The following is a 17,468-nucleotide window of genomic DNA, read 5'->3' as shown; positions in this document are numbered from 1 at the left end:
TCCATATTATTACTTAACTGTCCACAAATTAGGAATTCGTAAAAAACCTTTAAACACTTTTTTATCGGCGAATTGGGCATATATCACTGAATAATTAGTGTTGAATATTAATATTGCTATCACATTGACAAGGCGTCCTTTATCTTTATCTGTTTCATTTTTGTATTTTTTTGAAGGTACATAGTTTGACGGCTAGGAGCCTTAGCCGAGAATACCGCGAAGGATTGGGATTGAAAGTGCGTGATAAAAACGGACTTGCCATACAAGACTCCGATGATAGCGGCAACGGATCTGCCAAGTCCGAGGACGCTACCACTATAGTTAATCGCCAGCTACAGAAGGCTTAGTGCAGAAGTCCGCTATTACAGCGGGTCAACAACTTATTATATTATTATTATTGTTGCCATCGCAGTGGCTATAATGATATAGAGATTTCTATAATTTCTATATACTATAATATATAGTCTTCGCACAATTATTACTTTTATATTATATTACGGTACATATCATATTACACCTATATAGTGTAAGATATTAATATAATATGATATTTGTTCTATAGCATTGATTTTACAAAGTATACCTATCTAATAATATTATAATATCAATGGTTATAGACACATAAACCCAATACCTAGTATGAGGTATGAATAGAACTGCAGTTGTTGTATTGTTATAATTTATTATCGTATAATAATATTAATTAAACTGTTATTATTATTTATTTTTAAACAATAGGTACCTATAATTAAAAACTATTAAAAACGTAGTTTTTTTCAATTACAGTAAGTTTATTTTTCAAAATTGAAAAACATTATAATTTATAGGTACAATTGTTGTTTTAATTAAAAATATACATAATTTGTTATATTTGTATTCTTTATAATATTTTTATGAAAAATATTTTGAAATAATAAATATATATTTTATTATATGTTTAAGTTATCAATATTGTTATTTAATAATTGGTGTTTGTTTTAATACATACATCGAACGCTTACATGTTTCTTACGTCCTTTATTTTCAGGCACGTGTCAATTCAATCTATTCTATAATCAATGGTGTCAATGTATTTCGCAATATTTATTCAGCAACCAGTATTTTTAGTAGAATTAATTATTTACATTATACTCAATCACAGTCAATTTCTCATAGCATTGAATATGTTATGGTGTTTACTGTTTACTTATACATTAAATTAATGCATTTTCTAATATTTTGAAAACCATAAATCGAAAACTTAGATTTTATGACTTAATTCGCCTTTAATCACTCACCGAAGTTAATATTACGTGAAAAATCTTTCATCTTCTTATGGTAACTTTTTGTGAATTAGAACAACAAAATAAAAACTAAATCGATTTTTCGAAAACCAGTAATGAGTAAATATTCTACTTCCCAGCTGGTTTTTTTTATGTAGTTTTATAGGTATTAAATAAACTATAAAATGTATTGGACATTTTCTATGTTGACTGATTAGGTTAGGAGGGACACAAAGTATGTTATTATAGAAATCAACCTTATAATAATTATTATTGGAGCATTTTTTTTCTCAAAAACATGTTACCCTTGCCATCACAATATATTTTATACCGTAATACTGTTAAATAGATCTCTTTTTTATCCAAATCTTTAGATCTGGTGCAAAAAAGCGAGTTACTTATGCCGTGCATGCGTTCCCGCCCAAACAAGAGTTGCCAATTTGAAACTTTTCCAAAACGTGCACCTACTTATTGTCAGCCGACAGACATTAGTTCCTCCTAAATTGTACACCGGATAACACGTGCTACGTGGTTTTTTGTAATAATTATTTTAAGTGGAACACTGACATTTAGCAACACTATACAGTATACCTACATTATTATTATAATATCGTGTGCCTACCTAGCTGACACACGCCATTCTCAACAATAGAAATACTGAATAATAAAGCACTAAGTATAACCTATACAGCCTACGTCATGTAGGTATACTCATGTCAATGAAAAAAGACAAATCGCACTTGTCAGTTTCGTACGATAAGGCACTACGGTAATATTTTACGTCCGCATGATGTCGGCATAATAATAATAGTATGTGAAATAAAAATTTGTCGAATGTATATTTACGACTCATTATGTAAATAGTTAAGTTATTGTGTAAATTGTAGACACTTGACTTACCAAGGGCGGCCAAATGGTCGACGGTTGACGATTTCATAGTCTGAACACCATTTTATATTAGACTTGATTATTATACATTTTACGATATCCCTTAGAAGAGAGAATTGTGTGTATTCGTACGAATTGTAGACTTGGCTCCTCAGATCTCAGAGGAAAAATATATTTTATGCTCTCATTTCCCGGTAGATCTTTATAAAACAAAAAAACTTTGTCCACTGTACCAACCTCCAGATATTAGATAGTACCTAGGTAGGTATATACCACATACCTACGTGGTAGGTATTTGATCAAAATATTTAACAACTGAAAATTCTAGACTCAGAGGTAAAAATAATCGATTATTTAAGAAAGAGAATAAATGCCAAATGTGTTAATGTAATATGAAAGATAAATTGTTATCCCGAAAACCGAGTTTATCAACTCATTGGTTTTATAATGTGGTGAGATTTAGAGTTTACAGTATTAGTGTCATATTAAGTTATTGTTACTTACCTAATTAAATTGTATTAACCTATCCTAAATTTAATACGTCATATTTTAAGTAACACATTATCATCCGAGAAATTGAATCAAACGAAACCAAAATTGCTCAGAGTTGGAGGCAGGCGCGTACACAAAAAAATATTTTGGGGGGGGTTTTGGTTTTAAATTTTTATTCTTATATAATCTAACCTAAGGTTATAAATAATAAAACTTATTTCCTGAAATTTCGGGGGGGGGGTTTGAACCCCTAAAACCCCCCCTTGTGTACGCGCCTGGTTGGAGGAGATATTCGACATTCATGAATCGTGGATGTGGATCGTAGAACTAAGTAGGTAGGTAGATACCACAAAATAATATACCTAAGCTATTTTGTGTAAGTACTTTGACGGCAAAAAAAGATATTGATATTTTCTTAAATGTTATTTTAAATATAATAGGTACAATAGTCAGATAGTTTATTTATATATTATATACCTACAATATGTTAATATATATTATATATGTATTTTTTTTAATTTTAATTTTAAAATTATTTACAATCAACACAAGTGCGTACGACGAGTAAATTCGATTAAAAAATGTAAAGGCGTTTCACTTAGGAAATGATTGGAAACAATTATTTATATAATTTTATAACATATTAGGTATATTATTGATCATCATTAACCGTCATCCTTTATACAGATGGATAGATGCTGTCAAATAGATATCAATTTTTTTTTACTCGGGTTATTTTTAAAAGAAATATTTTTATTGTGTAATTAGTTTTTAAAAATAATTTAAAACAATTTTTGTGATAAGTGTTGGTTTGTTGGTTTTTATAACCCTGGATTTTTTATCTGATGGATATTTTGACCTAGATTCATGTACAAATAGTTATACCTAACTCATTGCTGACTACCGTTATGACTTATTAGACATTAGTTATTACGTCTACCCGCAATGCCAAACAACTTTTTTTTTTTAGTGTTGTTGTTTTAAAATGTTATTTAACAAATAAGTACGTACGATGGTTTTTGTATGTTTAATTGTTTCGGGAAACAGCTACATTAGTGTCGAACGTTTCACATTATGACAGTACGTCTTGAGCATTTATTATGTAGGTACCTATGCCTATTGTCTATATTGATCGTTGACCGTTGTTACGGCGTAACAATTTGTTATTAGTTACACCGTCGCTGTAACTATTTTTTTATACAGGCATTCTGATACTCTGATTAGATCCATCCTCCCTTAATCTCGTGTAGATTGATTCGATTGTCGATGCATTATTCAAGCAAAAACGCCTGATGATTGTAATAATCAGAATACGAGGAATGGGTTTTATGTTGTAAGTAGGAGTGTAAAACTGTATATGTATTATCAAACTTGAGTTAGTTTAAGGTATTATCATCAATAGTGACAAATTTGAAGTTGAGGAAACACAATATCAGCAACTTTGTTTTATGCACCTATCGAATATCATTAGCATTCAGCGGTAAAAAACGTTACTGCGAGACTTCTTTTAGAGAGCACACCTTTCAAATATAATTTTTAGCTACTAACTTAAAACAAAAAAAAAAGAAGATATATATATTATATGTGTGTGGTTAAATATATAGTAGTATAGCAATTACATAACATAGGCAAGTAATATTATTGGGATCAAAATATTTTTATAAGAAAAAACACTCAATTTTTTTTTTTTTTTTTTGTGAAATATACATTTTATTTTTATAACTCTTGTTAGTAAATAAATAACACAATTATTTTCAATTAAAACTTGTAAAAGTATACATTTAAATACAACCAATTTTCTTTACGTTACATTTTAATATTTTTCTAACGATAATAAAATAATAATACTATTAGTAACATTATTAACACTGATACGTAAAATATATTATAATATTAAGAATATTGTTAACAATGTACAATAACACCACTCAAGGAAGACAAATAGGATTATACCAGGCGAATGTAGGACATCTTCTCACTAACTTAATTTTAAAACTGTTTAAATATACATTATAATTATAGAATAATAATAGAATATATAACTGCCAAGTGAAAACAAATGTATATTGTTATTAAGTTAAGAAAAAAAATATATAATTAAATTATAAGGTATGGAACTAAAATATGGGACAAATTGTATGTACTTATATTCAAATATCTATAACTTGTATACCTATATCTTACAGATTATAGTCATAAATAACAGTATATAAGACATACATGAGAAAATATCTCTTATAACTAAAAATTGTTGAAGAAAATGTCCATTTACCACATCACACGCCAGGCACATTTACAGAGGGGATTGGATGTTAGAACCCTCCCTATCCATGTTATATACAATCATGTTTTACTTATATAATATCATTTTTAATTTTTAATTGAATATTGGTTGTCATTAATTAATCCCTCCTCTTTCAGAAAAAGGCAAGTACGGATTATATGCTTAGGTTACTCAAGTTAATTAAGTATACAGGAAAACATCTAATTTTAACAGACATTTCTTTTAAATTCCAAACAGGAACACACATAACTTCAACTCCATGATAATAGTTCATTAGTTTAAACTATGTTATTTGTACATGGACTTCACAATTCAATACTATCGTTTAGGTTAATACTGTTTGAGCAAACAAATTCAACTATAATTAATTTATCTAAAATCTATATAGGCACGTTGTGATGCTAGCGCAAATTTAATAAAAATATAATATTTTTCAGTCTAATTCGTCTAACCGACTAGCGGTTTTTTCTTTTTATTGCTGTCAAATTTTGAATATTATTTATAACCTATGTTATATCGTTAATCAAAATATAACAGGTATAATAATATTATGGACGGATATTGTACAAACTCAACCCTGTTAATTAGTTTCATTATAGATATTATATACACTGATCCAGATTTTCCAATACCACTTTTTACTATCAAAAGCAATATGAAACCTGGCCGTAAACTAAATATTTAGGCTTAAATGCCATGGCTAGGTATAAGATTTAAAAGAAATCTAAATAATAAACCCAGTGTTTCACTTTCATTTCCGACAATAATAGATTATAGTGGTTCAGTTTGTGTGGACATATCAACGGTGTCGGTAGCAAATAAATGGCATGTGCACTTGCAACTCATAGGTGAAGTATCTAAACTATCTGTTTGGTCTGGTTCTGCGTCCATGGCCATAGTTAACAATGATTCTAAACGCTCAATTTTTTCCAAACGATCCATAAGTTTATCTGATAATACATCATCCATCATTTGCATAGATTCAGTAAGACTTGGTGGTTGATCAGATACAATTGACTGAAATTCACCTATTTAAAATAATGATGGTTATTAATAAATAGTAGAACAAAACAAAAATTAAAAAAAATATATATATATATTAATATTTACCAGATGCAGAATTATCTGATGATGTTGATTTGCCACTAATATTACTGTCTAAACTGAGAAACTCGTTGGAATCACACTCCTCTCCATTGTATTTTCTATAAAACATTTTATAATATATAATTGTTGATCAATTTAATTATTTTCACTTCTTACATATTTTTTCCTTCCATTTTTTCCAACTTTTTTGCAACCTTCATGGATCCTTTTAATTTTTCTTTATCTTCATCAGTTAATTCCAAGTGCCTACAATCATAATTTAGATTTAAAGAATATTTTAAGTAAACACATTTAATTTTTATTATTAAAAATACCTCAATAATCTCAATTCTCTATTGCTAAGAACAACATTTTTCCCATTATCAGAAGACAATTTTTCTTTAAGAACTTGCAATTCATTATCAATTTTACGCTGGTGTTTACGCTTTTGAACATTATCTGGGACAATGTACAAAAATGCTTGTTCTTCACATAACTCTTCAAGTAGTTTAATATTGGACGGATGAATTTGACTAAAAGACAATAATGAAAAAAATTTTAATGTAATTTAAGTGAATCAGTTATTTTGAAAAATAAAACATATGAATCATAATAGGAAACATATTATTAAATGACTAGTACAAAATAAAAACAAATTGTTTAAATATAAACATGTTTTATGTTTATATTGTTTTAATATATAACATTGAATAATAAAGAAGTAACTAAATTATGAAGAAATTGTATATAGCATTTAGATAGTTATGAAACGAATAGGGACAGAAATCTGAATACAATTCAAAAATCAATTATTATCCAGACATTCATATCCAAATTGTTGTCAAAATAAACTAATGAACTAAGGATTTGATAGATTCTTTGGAGTTGTAGGATTATTAACATAATAATCATTAAGCTAGTTATAAAGTACAGTATTCTGAATACTAGAAGTGATTTGTTTTTTTTAATATTTTTTCTTAAAAATCTTTTTATAATATTATTAATAAATAACAATTTTTAAATAGTGATAGATTATAATTCTGATACTTAAATATGAATATTTCTAATAGCCTTAATATTATTTTTATAATTGTGAGGTATATTATATAATTACAGTATATGAAACTGTAATGACTAATGATAGTATACCGGGTCAATTTGTCAATGTATGAAACCATACAATATTATCAACTCCCTGTATAACGCACCCTATAAATACTATTATAAAATTACGTAGGTATTCATTATTCAAGGGATTATTTAAATAACTTGTTTGAAAGTAGGTAATGTTAAGTATACGTCTATACATTGAATACTCACGCAGATATAATTTTATATAATTTAGGCATGAGAGTTAGTACGTCACTAGCAGCGTAAGCAAGCATATCCTTAGATAAAGGCCTCCGTAACCAATATCTTTGATCTTTTTTACTTAGAGTTCTCAACTGATCCTTAGATGAGTTTATTGGCAAACCATACTTTTCACATATGGAGTTTAGACTAAAATTTTTTGCCTTATACACTGGTTGTCCAGTTTCTTGAAATTGAATAATAGCAATAGCGGCCTAAAATTGAAAAACATATTATAATATATTAATTTATTTATAAGCCAAAAAAAAAAAAAAAAATGTACAAATTGTTTACTTATTCAAAAATAGATAAATTAATATTAATAATAAGATTTAATGCAATAGTGCAGCAGAAATCTTTCAGATTAATTATAAATATCGCGATTAGACGATATAGTACACTGATATAATATGTACTTAAAATTTGAAATCATAAAATAAATTTTAAAACTAAAATATAAATATACATTTAATGAATTCTCATTATAAATACATTTAAATCAGACTTGCTTAAAATAAAGGCATAAATATGCAAATTCCTACAACATTCGCTACCGATTACAAGTGATAATCACAAAACATTGTAAGTAATTATTAATTACACTCAAATGAGGTTCGAAAATTCTACTTTACGAATTAATTATTATCTAGAAAGTTCGAACGACAATTTAACAAAGTATTTTAATTTTACGGCAATCATAACCAAACCATTATTTGCACAAATCAGAATTAGTCACGAATATTCGTGAACGTAATACAATTTAAACAGATCAATTTATTATACCACACGAAACAAAAAACTGTTAGGTACAAGTTACACATAATAAATGGAACTATTTCATTTATTCTGTGCCGGTTGTTTTGTGTCATAAAAATATTATGCGGGAGTAGAACAAATAAGACTAGGAGTGTTTAGTTGACATAGGTAAACGATAGTTTATAATATTATGCTACTACAACACACGACACTACTTTAAACTTACATTATATATTTTTTTTCAATAATAACACTACCAGATAAACTTACCTGAATATCGAACACGTTTTTCATTGCAATACCAAACTGGTTGTACAGGTTTAAACTTTCATTTCGACAATCATTGATCACCTGTAAATACATGAAAATACTGAAAATAATGTATTTATGATTTTTTAGAAGATTTTAAATTAATTAATAATTTTTAAAACAATTATCTATAATATCCTATTTTTTATCAACTTTTAAGTCAAGTAATCCGTGTTTTAATAGGTCAAAATAAAAATAAATAGGAAACAAGTACTTATATTTGTTAAAAAGTAACACAACTGTCATAAACTCATAACTATTATTATTACAATTTATAGATTATTAAAACGGACTTACTAAATCTTAAAACTAGTTGGAATACTGTAAATGTATATTAATGTACCTCCCTGTTGACTTTAATCACATTTATTTATTGTACTACTTATTTAATATTTATATTTTATGCAAATTGTAAAAATATCAGAATTTTATTTAAATATATTATGCAAAAGTTGTAATTGAAGGGAAAAATATATAATATTATTCCATCAATTAAATTTAATCATACATCCGCAAAACTTGTCAATTTGAATTTAATTTTTTTTTATAAGCTACCTATATTACTACTTAAAGGTATAAAAAAATATTATTTTGTTGATTCGTGGTCCTTTAGGATGCTAGATGAGCGTACAAGCGGAACAGCTTTTGAGTGTGACGTACAAATTCGTTTATCAGAACTTATTTGATGTCACGTGGCAAAATTTTTTTCTAGGCAGTACACATAAAAAATAAGCTGCTTCCTCAATAAATCCACGCGGTATCAACATTTATTTATACAAGATTAGAACAATCAATAGCAATTCCCTATTAACTATACCTATTATATTATTTTTCTCTATCTTTTTAAAATCAATTTTAAAGATTTCAACAACTTTCTAAGTCTAAAATCAACTTACAACTTATCAACTTATCAACTTACTTACAACCAGAAATATGTTTTATTGCAGTAACAACACGTGTTTAAAAAACCCTCGAAAAAACACGTTTAAACTTTAAAAGGAATAAAATAAATAAATAAATTATATTATACTTGTTTACTTGCTATTTTGCTAATTCTATTTATTCAAGTAAATCTATGAAAATTCGACATATTTTTTTAATTCTATTATAAATGCACGATACACGAGTTTTAAATTAAACATGATTAAAAAAGATAAAAGAAACTACATTTGTTATTTGAACCAATTTTTGGTTTCAAATATATTCAAGAAGCAAAAGAAATATCAGTGTTGCAAATAACACCGAATATATTTAAATTCCTGTATGTCATTTAACTTTGGACTAGGAGAGAGTTAAACCACTAAAATGTATAAGAAAAACAATAAGTATTCAAAAAGGGAATTGCCATTTAAAAAATAATAACAGTATATAATATATATATAATATACAAATTTAATGAACAATAACGAATTCAGCCACAATGCATGGAAATGTTCAAATGTGTATTATTAAACATAATATTTTAAATTGTACCTATGGTTCAGTACATGGATATTGAGTGTCTTCAATTAGGTAGCGTTTATACACTGCACATAGTGTATACAATTGTAATTTATTTGACGAAAATACTAAAAAAATGTTTATAATTGTATCAATGTTATTAAAGCACATGAGTAATAAGAATATAACTTTTAATTGAAAAATACGAATGATAAAATATAAATATACATTATAACTTGATCAATATTATTAAAAATTGAGTGAAAATTAAACATTTTTAAATCGTAAGGATACAAAGAGCACGAATACGAAAAACATTTTAAACTTGTTTATTTTTAAATATAAGTATTATTGGTCCCAGATGTAATCTTAAAAGAATCTTACATGGGATTTCGAAGGGAGCATGTATATTTAACCAACATTAGCACACGTATGAGATATATTATTTACGAGATTATTTATAATTTGTTAGTTTAAAACATAACGCAATAGATAAGTAAGAAAATGCTTAACTCTTACATATACTTAACTATTTGCATTATCATAAGGTAAACTCAGTATATCAGTATAATACGATATAATATAACTAACATTATTCTGAATATGTTAAAAACAATGTCAATATACAATATTTGCGTTTATAGATAGGTACATCTATCTGTTATAATTTATAACTATGAGGTTTAATAAATAGAGTTAATTAAATTTTATCACATTATATTCTATGGGTTGTCTTTGACTAGAGTAAATCGATTTTCAAAAAATAATAATACTGTAGTAGGATTTTGATGATTTTTTTCTAGACATTAATTACTACATACCTACTAAAAGAATTATTTGATTTTCGTAGTATTTGTGGACTAAAGCTTATTTGTTTAAATAATAACTTATATATTTTGTAATCAAAAGTCAGCACATGTCACATAATAACCCACACACTCAAGCGATATATAATAGATATATAAGAACTTGAAACCCTAAACACGTCACACGTCCTACTCTACGTTTATACCGTTTGTTGTCGATGTTTTCGTAATCAAGTCGATTGTTTTCATTAACAATAATTATTATTCCCACTGAACTAATAAGAATGCTGTTTTCGCCTGCCAGTCGTCAATGACCTCGACAAAGTTATCACATAAATTTTTACCGATCCCCGCTTTAGCACGGGTGTTTGCCGCGCGACTTAACTGGACAACTTCCGCACACACATACCACGCGTATTATAATACTATGATATATGTATACACATTACACACCCATTCAATATAGCAGTATAACAGTTTCATAACATTTCTTCAACCTACTCTACACTCTACAGCAAAACGATGGACATGAACGTGTATAAGAAACGTATTTCCATTAAAATTACACTTGATAGAAAGTACGGTGATTGAAACTACAATCCAATCATCATAGACATTTAGATGTTTATAGAACTAAACATAGTAAATGAATTGCGCTTTAACTATAGCAAATTTTATTTATCCTGTGATAAATAAAACATAAATATATTAATATTTTTTTAAATTTTAATAAACAGTTTAAATACCGTTATAAATAATACACCATTTTAAATTCTAAGCAGAATGATGGATCATTCATGCGTTGGTTACACAATAAGTTTATTTTATTTGTCTGTCATATTTTTTTTGTCCATGAAACGGTATTTATGCTCTAGGCTTAAATTTCGATCATAGTTTATGGTTAATCAAGTAAATTTGGTTAGTACTTTGAAGGGGTTAAAAGTAAAATGTGCACAATACATTCAAGATATTGGGAAAAACTAAAAAGAATCAATATGAGAAAAATCAGGAATATTTACGCAATACTTTCAGTTTTTGACAAAATTATTTTGTTGCTGTAGTTAAAAATGACTACTTGCCTAATCCTAGATATTTATAAGTAATTTATAGCTATATTTTTTTTTATAATTTGAATTTTTCAAACATTTTCAGGCTCGATATAAAGGGTAGAAAATCAAATTCAAGATTTCATTTTCAATTATTTACTTCGAAAAACGTTTTTATTATCTATTTTAACAGCTGTAGGTAATATTGTTTATCAATATTATATAAATTATTATACAAATACACTAATTACACTATACAGCTGTAAATACACACTTAATAGCCTATCTCATTAAATATGTAATTGTTATAACCTTTAGTTAAGTATATACTACACAAGTCGTTTAAATATTAACAACCTAAACTATTATCTATTAAATAGATTAATAAAAATAATCATTCATGAATATTGGGTAATTGATACTAAATACCTAATTAATATTATTTAGTGAATAAAATGTAATTATAGTTAATCTCAAAATAGATGGCTCAATAAAAATGCAAAAAAGTACATAATATTATATAGTAATTTGTAAAACAAAAGTATTTATACAAATAAAAACCTAGCCTACTCTTGTTATTAAATATAAACTTAAATAAAATAATACAAAACGTAGTAATGCTACCAAGATTAGTAGGTACTAGATATATAAAAAAATACATTTTTAGTAGCAGGGAAGTTAGATTTGCTTCAAACTTATGTTATCTATAGTTATTTTAGTTAAAAGATTCAAAAACTAATTTAGAATTCGATATTTTACATACCTAACTAAACATGTTATACATGGATAAATTATAAGTTTATAAAGAAAGTTATAATGTATTAACTTAATAAAATTATATTTCATATTTATTATGCACAATAAAATATTAAAAAGGGTTAGGTAGATTAATTTGATTATGTATTAGTATCAGCAGAAGACTAACTGCTACATAGTTTTTTATCTCTCTTTATTTTACTCAAAATAGATACATAAATAATTTAAAAAATAAATGAATATAAAAAACAATAATATTAGATAATATATAGGTACTCTTATCCACTTAACTGTGCCTACATAATGTTATCAAAATACTTAATTACCTTTAAAGCTATTCCCATCTATTTCCTTTGTAGTTGGTTATTTAAATGATAAAAAAGTATTTTTTCAAGGTATTCTATTGTCCAAGTAAATTTGTCAGATGCATAAAATACCTATTTTAAGGTAGAAAAAAAAAGTACCTAGTTAAAGAAATAGTACCAAATAGGCGAGCAAATAGGAAAATATTTTGAACTAATCTAGGTATAGTATTATTAGCTATTAATAACTGCACATATTTTTAAAACATGAAAAAGTTAGAATGTATAAGTTAGAACCACAATTAAGGTGTAAGCGTGCGTTCTCTTATCTCCAGTATGAAAAACATATAAATTCAACTAGAACATTGAGAAAGATCAATAAAATCTAATTATTATATTTATTATTTGATATTTAGTTATCCTAGCCATGACAAATAAAATGATGGTAAATCCCTTATAATCTTTTATAAAATAAAATCCATAAGTACTTTACTGATCTATTATATTATATTAAAAATTTAAATTTTGCATTCATAACATTCTAGAATATCCTCGAGAAAATCTTATAAAACGTTTATTTTAAGAGTTAACAGTGTATTTTGTTTCAGTTATTTCGTATATTTTATAAGTGGTATTGAATTACTCTATAACGCTATGGGTGTGTTTCGTTCTAGAACACAATCATTTATTACACTATACAAGGTATTTAGGTATTATACAACATAACAGAAAAAATTCTTCAATAACTTATGTGTATAGAGAATTAATAATTTTTAGATTTTAATGAAACTGATTCTAGCAAAAATATTAATTTGAAAAGTAATATAAATAGTTTTTAAGTTCATAATTTACAATTCTTGGAAATCTATAGAATTAAATTAATTTTTATCTTTTGTAATTTAATTCAGAAGAATTGAGTGGGTAACATATCTTACCTAATGATTCTAATGAAATGTATTGATACTTATAAAAATATGTGTTACGGATGATAATTCAATAGTTTAATAATCCAAAGTAAAGGTACTAGTGTAGGTTTAGCAATAATCAAACTATATTGTTATTGTAACCCATAAAAACATCAGTTTTTATATTGTTTTAGTATAGCCTAGATATTTTTTCTAGATATTTATTAAAAATAAAAACTTGTAAGTCATAACATATATTGAATTTCATTTTATTAAGTAGGTAATACTTAATTAAGTACCTTGTACAAGTAGTAATGTGTTAAAAGAATTGGCATTAAATAAAGTAATAGATTTATTTTACTAACCTTAAGTATTTCTTCACTTTCCAGTAAACTTTGTAATCCTCCACTTTTAACTAATTGTGGGCAAGCAATTAAATCAAATATAAAACACAATCCATCTTCAGTTGCCACTTGCATTAAGCTTAATTGACCATTGGCTCCAATACATACACCTTCAAAATCTATACCAATTGGTGACTTCCTTGCCAAAATTCTATCGACGATATTTGAACATTCTTTAGTATTTGTTATTATTGCTTTGATATTGTTGAACACTTTTCCTTTCCATGCATCACTATCATCATAACCATTTGGTGTTTTGCTATTTCGCTCAGTGTTTTCTGCGATTGTTTTCATAACCAAATTATTAATTCTTTGTTTAAGAGATTGATTATTATTTGGTATTGGTTTGGGTAAAGGTGGCGACATAGGAGGAGTTAATGGTACAACTTCTATAGGAATTCGAGCAATTTTAACTTCTGGTTTAGGCTCAGTTTTTGCCAATGTTATTAAATTAGATTGTGTGTTAAATTGATCAGGGTGCATTTTCAAAAATGTGAACAAATCAGATGGAGTTTTAAAAATCGGAGACCAAGTATTTTCTGTAAAACGTAAGGAAATACTATGAAACATTTGATCAGTTAACATCGGTCCTTTACATTCCAAGCATTGTACACAAAATGCTAAAAGACGTTTTGTGATTTCTGGATCAATTTTGACTTCACGTTGATCGCTATCATCATACATTTTACGCTCCAGTCCTGCATACTCAGTAAGTATAATGGTGTCTTCACCTACAGTAAATACATCAGGATATTTCAGCAGAAAATCTCTAAATTCTTTGATGTGTAGACCAGATATTAATCGGATTTCTGGTGGAGCTTGAGAACGGTGTCCGAGTAAGCATCGTATAGGTACTTCAGTTCCAACTCCATATTTCAATAATTTATCCTTAAAATAATTGACAGCTTTGTGGTTATAATTGGTATCGGATTGTACTGGTGCAACTATCTGAGACGCGGCAACTAGGTCTCCATCCAATGTGAATAAAGATGGGTGCTGCGACAGGAATTTCTTCAGACCTGATTGTGAACCACCAGCAATCTGTCGCATCTCTTTAGTAAATCCTTTTGAACCAAATTGGCAACTTAGATCGTGCAAGGACCGTGGAGTGCCCTTGTCTACCAATTTTTCAAAAAAGAACAGCAGCGTTTGGTTTCTTACCGATTCGTATTCTGAACTGTCCATTATAACCGATTATAACGTTATATCTGATCAATTAGTCTGGAATTATAATTATTGTATTGTTATTGATCCGTTGTGTGGCCGCTGGTAGATTTTATGGTTTTAATATTTATTATTTCCATCGGTAGGTATGTAAACAGTTGCATTTTAGTTTTGTCAGTTATGATTGTCGTGGAGGTTGTCGGGACGCCCCGAACAGCTCCGATTCGCTGAGCTGATTCATTTTTGGTTGTTTGTAGAGAAGAGAAAAAATAAAAACAAAAAAAAACAAAAAAACTTAAAAAAATAACGTTTACCTAAACTAAACAGTACACATCGGTCACACCGGCCGACGGTACGCATACAAAAATACTACGGGTATTGGCTAGCGAGTAGCGAGAGCGGCGGCGCTAGTGCACTGGCACGTCTGGCACAAAAAAATGTTAAAACACCGTCGCCGAGTGTCGGCCGCCGTCGACGTCGACGACGATTATCGCGTGTCGAGACTACTGATGTAGTGGCGGGGAGGAAGAGGTCGACCTTGAACATCAGCTATCGACGTTGGCAACTCTATGCCGGTCAAGATAATACGCGGCGACTTCAACTCATACATAACAACTAATAAATTCGATTTTTTGTTTTTGGTCGGAAGATTTTCGTAGAACATAATATTTTTGGTTTAATACTGTTGGTTCACGGAGTTCAAAATCGACCCATTCGTTGCGATGCCGCTTAAATGTTATTTTTCAAGCCCCTATACAATTTATAATAGTAAAATGTCAGAGTCGTAATTGTATCGTATTTGATGGTAAGTACTAGATAGTTTCATTTTTTTTTTATTCTTTGGTCTTGCACGCACTGCACTTACGTTATCCTTATCACTTATTAATCGTGTATTCGTATTTCGTGTGCTTAGGGCAAGAGTTAAGAGTTGCATTTTTCAAAATTGAAATTATCTTTATTTTTATTTTTTTGACGAGTCATAATATTTTAAGTCTTAAACGCTTCATTCAGATCATTAAATCATTTATACTTCATATTACAGTATTCCCCATACTCCCTATTCAATCTCCTCCGCTTGATGTCAATATTACTGAGTAGATACTTGTTAACAATTTGCAAGAGGTATACTGTTTTACTCTGTATCTGCAGTGATAGACGGTAGTTATTAAAATTAGTAGGTAAATCCGAAATCCTAAATACATTACATAGTTATGTAAATCATTTTAAGTATCGAGTTTTCAGATAATAGTTTTTTGGGTTGATTCAACTAACTTAATTTACCCGCAGGCTATACCTAACTGTATTATTTTTTCAGTATGAAAGTCATAATGAAAATTGTAAAAGTGAGGGATAATAATATGACGTATTACCTATCTAACACTTAACGTGTCAGCAATGACACGTCGAAAATGAAGTGGGGAGTTTATTATAACACAATTATTTTTATATTACCTAGGTTTTATTTTCAAACTCACATAAAATATTATTAATAATTTTTAGTGTTGATAAAATATAGCTTATACATTTTTATCAAATTATTGTATTATATTATAATATACTATGTATTTATATTATTAGTGACGCTAGCACTAATTACCACATAAGGTAAAAATATAGAGGGAAGTACTTTCTTAAGAGTTAAGACTAGTACTATTCCCCGACATCCCCGCCATCCCTACGAGACGCATATTGAAGGAAAATATAAAATATGTAGTCAACGCTTGAAATGTCAGGGAAAATAATTTTTAGATTATATTTACCAAACTATATATTTTGCAATTCTTTATAAAAAAAATTGTAAAGTTGCTTGACTATTTTATTTTATACATTTACCAATCTTAGTGCTATTATAATTTATAATGAAAAATGCCAAGTATTTATTTTTTTGACCCCTTATTACTCAAAGTACAAACCTATTATATTCTTTTTAATATACGACGATACAGCGTATCTACGAATCCCTATATACGACACCTTGTCACGAGACCGGTTTCACTCTGTCTAATTATTATTGTCTCGTGAAAATGTGCAGAACAGATTTTTGCCGGGCTACGACGTGTTCCCTTGCTGGACTCTGGACAAAGTATATAGATAGATCCAATTTGCTACCGCAGGCATTCAACGATTAATGATGACGATTAAAGCCAGGTAGGTAGTTAAAAGTTGTCAAAAATAATTTAGAAGGACTATAATAAATACATATAAGGAGGATAAATGA

General features: G+C 27.8%; 2 protein-coding genes and 1 long non-coding RNA gene across 7 annotated transcripts in view; 2 read left to right on the top strand and 1 right to left on the bottom strand.

Moving 5' to 3' along the window:
• LOC114124456 (uncharacterized) overlaps window positions 1–941 on the top strand; it is a 41,937-nt gene extending 40,996 nt beyond the window's left edge. For all 4 annotated transcript variants that reach the window (XM_050197395.1, XM_050197392.1, XM_050197399.1 and 1 more), the window contains one exon: window positions 177–941. In XM_050197395.1, coding sequence (XP_050053352.1) covers window positions 177–347 — 171 coding nt within the window. In that variant the 3' untranslated portion in view covers window positions 348–941. The remainder of the gene's footprint in view (window positions 1–176) is intronic.
• Window positions 942–4,683: 3,742 nt separating this feature from the next.
• On the bottom strand, window positions 4,684–15,685 carry LOC114124940 (egalitarian protein homolog). The gene is made up of 7 exons (XM_027988429.2): window positions 14,048–15,685; window positions 8,389–8,469; window positions 7,333–7,577; window positions 6,348–6,545; window positions 6,190–6,279; window positions 6,037–6,131; window positions 4,684–5,954 (listed from the first exon to the last, which is right to left on the bottom strand). The coding sequence occupies exons 1-7, from the start codon at window positions 15,269–15,271 to the stop codon at window positions 5,698–5,700; spliced, it is 2,190 nt and encodes a 729-aa protein (XP_027844230.2). The 5' UTR covers window positions 15,272–15,685; the 3' UTR covers window positions 4,684–5,697.
• Window positions 15,686–15,754: 69 nt separating this feature from the next.
• Window positions 15,755–17,468, top strand: part of LOC114125112 (uncharacterized) — a 38,484-nt gene continuing 36,770 nt past the window's right edge. For both annotated transcript variants that reach the window (XR_003592495.2, XR_007603213.1), the window contains exons 1-2: window positions 15,755–16,055; window positions 17,283–17,398. This is a non-coding gene — a long non-coding RNA (uncharacterized LOC114125112). The remainder of the gene's footprint in view (window positions 16,056–17,282; window positions 17,399–17,468) is intronic.

Source organism: Aphis gossypii, chromosome 1 (assembly GCF_020184175.1).
Source record: "Aphis gossypii isolate Hap1 chromosome 1, ASM2018417v2, whole genome shotgun sequence".
Lineage (NCBI taxonomy): Eukaryota > Metazoa > Arthropoda > Insecta > Hemiptera > Aphididae > Aphis > Aphis gossypii.
The sequence above is the reverse complement of the archived record's forward strand: the minus strand, read 5'-3'. Positions and strand labels throughout refer to the sequence as shown.

Bases quoted from the DNA above. Each gene is read 5' to 3' on its own strand.
- LOC114124940 (XM_027988429.2), bottom strand. From the start codon at position 15,271: ATGGACAGTTCAGAATACGAATCGGTAAGAAACCAAACGCTGCTGTTC. The intron at 7,578-8,388 runs GTAAGTTTATCT...TTTCAATTTTAG, and splicing joins AAAACGTGTTCGATATTCAG to GCCGCTATTGCTATTATTCA. The intron at 6,546-7,332 runs GTGAGTATTCAA...ATTGTCTTTTAG, and splicing joins TTATATAAAATTATATCTGC to TCAAATTCATCCGTCCAATA.